Below are 7,599 nucleotides of genomic sequence, written 5' to 3' on the forward strand. Positions count from 1 at the left end.
ACAATTCTACTTTAGGTTTTGTTGGATTGTAAATATAAATCCTTTAGTACAAATAAACAGTATTATTATTATGTAACCTTTCCAGGCTTTACAGCAGCTGTGCTCATCCTTGTTAATCCATGCTGCAGACTGTGAGAACTGCAGGATTAGTTGAGGTGGCTCAATCTTTAGATAGGAATAATGCATACAGCCATGTGCAGTGTGATGCTTCCTGGTTTTTATGCAGTACTGTTGTCACTTTGAATTTAGCACTAAAGTGCTGAACTGGCAGCGTGGGCTCCTCCCATGAGAATATAATAATAGAGGCATTTATATACTACATACTAAAACTGCATTGGAGAGCTTCTACCAATATTTCAAGCTGGAGTATTTTTCTCATTTTTAAAATGCATAGGTTGTCACACTTTGGCATATTTTTCATGTCCTGTGAGAATTTCAAACATCTTTGAATCTTTGCCTGTTACTGAAATTTCATACAAATTTTCAGATTCTTGGGAAAATCTCAGTGGCTTAACCTCTGGTGACTTCAACAGACAGTCAAAAATGACATGTCAACATCTTCCTGATTTTCATAATAACCATGAAATAAATGACTACAGTAAAGGCGATACTATAAGGTAAGTTAATTTCCTTATTAAATTTTAATAGAAGAAGCAAAAACTGTAAAATCAACCCCCTAAAAGATAAGATTCCTTGTTCTGTGAAACATGGCAAGCCTCCTGTATATAATGTGTCTTGTATTTCGGTGCAGAATTCTCTGCAGACAGTACAGCTCTCCATGGTTGGCAGATAAATGGTGCTGTCTTGCAGGTTAATTTATTTTTCCTAATTATTGGCTAATATAGTTTGTTTCCCAATTATTAGCTCATCCAAGAACAGTTTAATTATGTGAGGTTTGAAAGCATTAACCTTTTTCAGTTTTTGTTAAAAATAAGAGTCTCTTCTAATTCTATTTCTATTCGCTTCTGGGCACAATACAAGGTGTTGGTTATTACCTATAAAGCCCTAAATGGCTTGGGCCCAGGATACCTTGAGGACCGCCTCTCCCCATACAATCCGCCCCGCACTCTCAGAACATCTGGGCAGCAGCTATTGAGGGTTCCAGGGGCCAGACTAGCCTCCACGTCTAGGAGGACTTTTACCATCTCGGCCCCGACCCTCTGGAATTCCCTGCCCATTGAGCTCCGCTCGGCCACCTCCCTGGCCCAGTTCAAAAAGAGGCTGAAGACCTTTCTGTTCAAACTTGCATTCCCTGATACAGGCCCCAACTAGTCCCCCCCCCCCCCCCCATGTCTATGTCAGCAGTGGCAAGCTGGCTTGAATTGTTTTTAATGTATTTGTTTTTACTGTAATTGTATTTTATGATGTTGTACACCGCCCTGGTTATATAGAAGGGCGGTATATAAATAAAATTTTATTATTTATAATGAGAAATCTGTCCAGTACATTCACTCAGCCAACTTTTTCAAAGCCTACAAGGATAGCAACAAGCACTTTTTCCAAGTTCAGTCCTTTGTCTGCTTGTAAATGTGGAGTTGCTTCCCACCAATCTCTCATAGGCCAATGACAAGGTTCCACAATTTTTAGGAGGTCCACTAAGTTTTTTTTACACAGCACATATTCTTTGTTAGATGACTCTGGATTAAAAAGCCTCTAACTAAACCTGATGTGGTTTTGGTTAGGATGTTTCTGTGGCTGTTCATAGGTCTGGTTGATAGCATGCATCAACAGCTGGTGAAAATTACATGTGATTTAGTCGTGTTCCTGCTATAAAGCTGTTCTAGAACATAAAGGTGTCAATTGGAATTTCATTAGTTTTGAAGTTGGAAATAGCAGATATTAGGGCAGAAGGAGGAGTAAGATTGAAATTGTAAAAAAATTTAATCTCTTCCCTACCTCAACTCTGAAAATAAATCCCCACTCCTTAAACTGTTACTAGTCATGGGAGATTGCATGCAGACACACACTGGACAAATAATGAGGAGTCATGGCTGTTGCAAAGACCATAGAAAGGAAGGGTTAGGGCCCCTTATGTACTGTAGTCTTGATCTTGATTTATCCCCTCAACCTGCTATTCCTCCCTATTATGATGCCTATACACTATTGACTTTCCCATTGTTATGGTACTTGCAGCCCTTTTACCCCTGAAACTGCACCACCATCTACACTATTGCTACCACCTGCACTTGCAGAGATATGCCACCCACTGGAGTCCTGACACAGGCTTACTTTATTCTCATGTGCAAGAATGAACACTTTCAGACACCTTCCCCCGTGTGTATGTGTGTTTTCCATTCAAGGACTTCTCCCCCCAAAAAATGATAGTTATTTTGTGAAAGACAGCAGTTCAGATCCTGCATTGTTTTGGTGGAACAGCAAAGCATGAAGCTCCACCAAACATAACTGCTGTCCTCCCCTCTATCATCCCATGTGCACATTCAGCCATCTTTTCTGCAGGCAGCTCTCCGTCATTTAGTGGCCAGGGGTGTGAGGGTCAGCCACAAAATATCTGTAATTTCTTCAGCCAGACACACAAAGAAACATCATCCTGTACGGTTGATGAGGCCCAGCAGATTGCAGATTGCAATCTAAAAATGAATTTGCATCTTCCAATATCATTTTGATGGATAGCCATTGCATGATCTGTGCCAGTTCAAGTTCATCAGAAAGAGCAATGATTATATACCTTTTGCAGTATAATTTAGTATGTATGTATCTTGGTTGCATTTGTGTTTCTGGAGATACTGAACCTCTTTAATAATGTTTTCTTTTTAGAATTTATGATGAAAGCCATACAGATGATGAGGAAGACGAGAGGGACAAGCAGGATGTGATAGAATTACGTTGAAAAGAGAGAGAGAGAGATTTAAAGGGGGAATCTTATCTGATACAACCTTGCACTCATATCATATAAAATCATCAAGCCAAGGTGCTTCAAGTTTATGGATAAACTGATCTTAAGAGAAAATGGATCTCAATAAATAAAGTGCATGTTGATACTGAAACAAAGTAACAACAGCAACAGCTACAACAAAAAAGTTTGTTTTTTTCTGTTTCAGTGACCTCTGATAGAGTTGGGAGAGACCCCCAAGGGCCATCCAGTCTTACTCCTTGCCATGCAGGAATACACATGGCACGCTTGACAGATGACTACCTAGCCCCTACTTAAAAACCTACAAGGGAAACTCCACTACACTCCAAGACATAATATTCCACTTTTGAGCAGCTCTTACTGTCAGGAACATCTTCCTAATATTGAGGTGGAATCTCTTGTTCTGTAGTTTGGATCCATTGCTCTGTGCCCTGGTCACTGTAGCAACAGAAAGCAAGCTTACTCCACCTTCCAAACAACATCCATTCAAATACTTAGTCTGACCAAAGCAGAATAGGGTGGTGATATTACTTCCCTTGACCCATGTTAATCAGTGAACCTTAAATATACTGGCCAAAGAAAGAAAGAGTGTACATACTGAAAAGATTAGTGATTCTAAAGCTTCCTTCTTGTTCACTGAGATAGCTCTCTTGGATTTTGACCTGTAATCTGCAGCTGTATATTAGCAGATTATTGGTGTAACACAGTAGGTATGTGTGCTATGTGGCCAGTAAATAACAAGCGAGGATCTACAGTAAAGGTTGCAGCACCTTCCAGCCCCCAGCCTGTGCTCTTGTTCAGGACTCTATTCAGCCTAAAACCAGAGGGGCCAAAGGAGAAGCAGCATCTTTATTTTAAAAAAAATTCCTGTTCTATATCACTTAATACTAAAGGATTTAGGTATAGGGCTAGCCACCAGCTTCCAAAATGAATATTTTTCACAATAGTGGAAAGTAGTTTAATGAAAGAGAAAATATTTCCTTTCCCCCTAACTTCTGAGATCCACCCTTTATATATTGCAGATAAGAGATTGTTTTAAACGTTTTGGTGAGCATCCCACATATCTTAATACTAAAGTTTACACCAAGGATGCTATATGGTTGCCGGTTCCCTCTCCATCCCCCCCCCCCCCCCATGCCATTTGGACTTTTGAAACTACTGAGCATATTGTTTGTTGGACTTTTTCAAAATGTTGTTGTTCATTTAACCTACCAATTATTATTTGGAATCCCTGAAAATGGGGAAAAATACTAGTTTGTTTTGGGATGATCCTTTTGCTTTGCCACTCACTCAGGCCTGGGACCAGCCTGTTTAGAATGACCTTCACTGATTGACAATTTGTCAGCAGCCAAACACAAATCTCAAGACTATTCTCAAGCCCTGGGGTGCTGCTGTGGCCTTTTACTGGATGAGGTGGGTATGGGGGGTGACCAGCCAGCCTCCATCTTGGCTGTGGTTCTGCAGCTAAAGGAAGAGAAATGGGGTTGTTCTCCTGGATCTGGTTTCTCTAACTGTGGAACTGTAGAGCTAGCATGATGTAGTGGTTTCAGCACTGGACTGTGACTCTGGAGAGCAAGGTTTGAATACCCAGTCAGCCATGAAAACCCATTGGGTGATCTTGGGGCAAATCACAGTTCCTCAATCTCAGATGATGGCAAACTCCCTCTGAAGAAACTTGCCAAGAAAACCCTGTGATAGATTCATGTTAGGGTTGCCATAAGTCTGAAATGACTTGAATGTACACAATACACACAACTGTAGAATTACAGCTGGACATTGGCTGGTAACTTTCCTTCATCCTACTCAGTAGTCAGCACCTGGTTGTGACAGTGCCCCAGAGCATGGCAGGTGGGATAGCATGGAGTTGCACATACAAAGTTTTATGCTCCTTATTCCCTGCTGCGGGATATTGAACATCATTTTTCAGGATTGCTTTACAGATGACAGGTGGGATTCTCTGTGCTTCCAGGTGTTGTTGAACTGCAACTTCAAGCATCCCTAGGCAGTTCAGCAACATAGGGATATGCACACAATTTCTCTTCTTGATATAGAAGAATTAATGAGATAACAAGGTGGCTGTTCTTCAAATTTCTCTCAGAGCAATATGTGGTCAATTTGATGGTTCTCTTAGAAGTCAAATATTTGAACACTTTTGAGGAACACAATTCCCCCCCCCCCCACCCCAATGAGACCAGCCAGATCTTTTCAGATGTCCTGTGTCCCTGGTGAATGTCATCTGTCTTTATTTTAAATTATGCTGCCTTCTTTTACAAGAAACAAGGTAAATACAAATATAAAAATCCCAATCATGAAACATCAATAATAGAAAAGTTGAACAGAAACTGAACAATCAGGCAAAAGGAGAACAACAAAAGCATGACAGCAGGATAGCTAGCCAAAATATTACCAAAACACATGACCAAATGGACCCCGAAACAGCTATATTTTCACCAAATGAAACGGCTTAATTAAGTGTTAAGCTGATGATCCCAGGAAGAGCATTGCTCAGCAGTGTTAACTTGACTGAAACATTTAGAAGTTCTAGACAGTTTAAACAATGTCGGCTGCCTTGGGTATTATTTTTAATGGAAGGGCAGGATAAAAGGCAATACATAACACACACATGCCCCATGGCCAACTATCCTGTCTTAGCTTACGAGTGGGATGTTAACAAGGTTTCTAATGTAAATTAGAGTGCATTGGATATGTTTTTCAAACTAAAGAATGCACAGAAGACTAATCAGGTGCAATGCTATAGCTACTTACCTGCGTACAAAGTAAGTCCTGATGGATTAGGCAGTTCTGATTTGTAAGAACATAAGAAGAGCCATGCTTGATTAGAAGAGCTGAAGGCCTATTTGTTCAGTATTCTATTCACAGTGGCCAGATGGATGCACATGTTCCTCTGCAACAAGCACCAGGCAGCATAGTGCCTCTGATAATGGAGATAATACATAACCATAATGACTAGTCACCATTGATAGTCTAGTTGTTCTGTGTCTAACTTCTGTGTCTGACTTATGGTGGCCCTAAAGTGAATGTATCGCTGAGAGTGTGTGACTTAACCAAGGTCACTGGGGGCAGGGAATTCCATGGCTGAGCAGAGGATTGAACCCTGATCTCCAGAGCTGTAGTCCATCACTCAAATCACTAAACTATGCTAGCTCCCCTTTAAAGGTTGTAGACTATGATGGCCAACACTACATATTTTGATAGAAAAGGCTACAGTTTGACTGTAGGCTTTATGGAAAAAAATGTTCCCTTTTTGTCTTGAATTTTCCACTAGTCAGTGGATGACATCAGGATCTAGCATTACAAGCGGGAGAAAATACTTCTCCATATTCACTTTCTCTACACTATGATCCTCTTCCTCTTCTTGAGCTAAAAAGTCCCCAAAGTATCTTTTCTTACAGCTAACCTACACCAGTCACTTACCTTGTTGGTTGTACTTTTACAGCTGTGTAATATCCTTTCGGAAAGTATTCTTTTAAGTAAGGATTATGCTGTAAAACAGTATGAATATGGCACTGCATTGTAAAATAGTATAAAGTATTGTTTTATGGTTGTGTACAGAATAATTTTATTTGCTCTGATTGTTATCAGCTTAGTTCCCTGTAATAGTAATGCCAAAGTCGATTAGGAACTGTTGCAAAGAGAATGTGATTAGTCCTGCCTACTAGATTAAACCTTTGGGTTTGGGGAAATGTGCAGACCTAACACACTTATGCACATTTTCCCTCCTGTTATATTGAGCTAATTGACATTTGCTGTAGTAGTTATCTGTAACATTTCCAGCATTCTTTCTGCAATTTTACGTTGCATTGAAAATTTCTCATTAGAACCACCATATAGCTCCATAAGCAGATAATTTCTGACCAATAGTACCCCTTTAAAAAATCCTGGATTCAAAAGTCATTTTTATCAGGGTGAGGGGAACCATTCAACCAATGATGTTACAGACTGGAATATGTGCTCTGGATAATTCACATTTTTTTTAAAAAAAAACTTCTGGGTAAAACGTCTTTTTTCTCTTAGGGCTTATTCCTACTGGCAGAATAACATGGGTTATGATTCGGATCTGCTCTGTGTTTGTAATTGATTTCATTCTTACTATAAAAGGGGATCTTTTTTGACACTTGAATCTCTTTTCCTTTTTTTTCCCCATTTGCGCTACTTCAAGCTGGGGATGGGGGAAGCTGGCGATGGAGCACAAGCCAGCGGGGGAGGGGGGGAGCCAAGGCTGGGGACAGTGAGCAGGCAGCAGGGAAGCCAAGCAGGGGAAGCCAAGTGGGGAGGGAAGGAAGGCAACAGGGGGACGGAGGAGGAGGATGAAGGGGAGGACAATGTTTTTGTTTTTGTTTTAAAAAATATATAGAATCTTCCATTGACTGATTTTGCAACTACTTGTATTGCAAGTAGTTACAAAATCAAACAATCACATATCTATCAATCGTATATTTTATCAATCACATATTCTATCAATTAAATTAAAAAAAACACAAGTACACAGGCAGTGCTGCAAGGGGGAGAAATGGTGGATCTGTCAAAATGTCACCCCTCTGCGCCATTTGTCCCTCCTTTCCTTGCAAGTAGTTACAAAATCAAACAATTGCATATTCTATCAATTACATATTATTTCAATTTAATTAAAAAAAACACACACACAAGTACACAGCCAGCACTGCAAGATGGTAGAATTGTCAAAACATCACCCCTCTACCATTTGT

The 7,599-nt window shown here is 40.1% G+C and overlaps 1 protein-coding gene across 7 annotated transcripts in view; it reads left to right on the forward strand.

Moving 5' to 3' along the window:
* LOC149318042 (zinc finger B-box domain-containing protein 1-like) overlaps positions 1-6,942 on the forward strand; it is a 51,853-nt gene extending 44,911 nt beyond the window's left edge. For 6 of the 7 annotated variants that reach the window (XM_089508906.1, XM_089508909.1, XM_089508908.1 and 3 more), the window contains 2 exons: positions 488-617; positions 2,776-3,048. In XM_089508906.1, the coding sequence (XP_089365032.1) occupies positions 488-617; positions 2,776-2,848 (203 nt within the window). In that variant the 3' untranslated portion in view covers positions 2,849-3,048. The other variant, XR_016279960.1, reaches the window with a different exon arrangement.
* The last annotated feature ends 657 nt before the right edge of the window (positions 6,943-7,599 follow it).

Source organism: Sceloporus occidentalis, unplaced genomic scaffold (genome assembly GCF_023333645.1).
Source record: "Sceloporus occidentalis isolate IW3139 unplaced genomic scaffold, rSceOcc1.0.p SCAF_2, whole genome shotgun sequence".
Taxonomy (NCBI): Eukaryota; Metazoa; Chordata; class Lepidosauria; order Squamata; family Phrynosomatidae; genus Sceloporus; species Sceloporus occidentalis.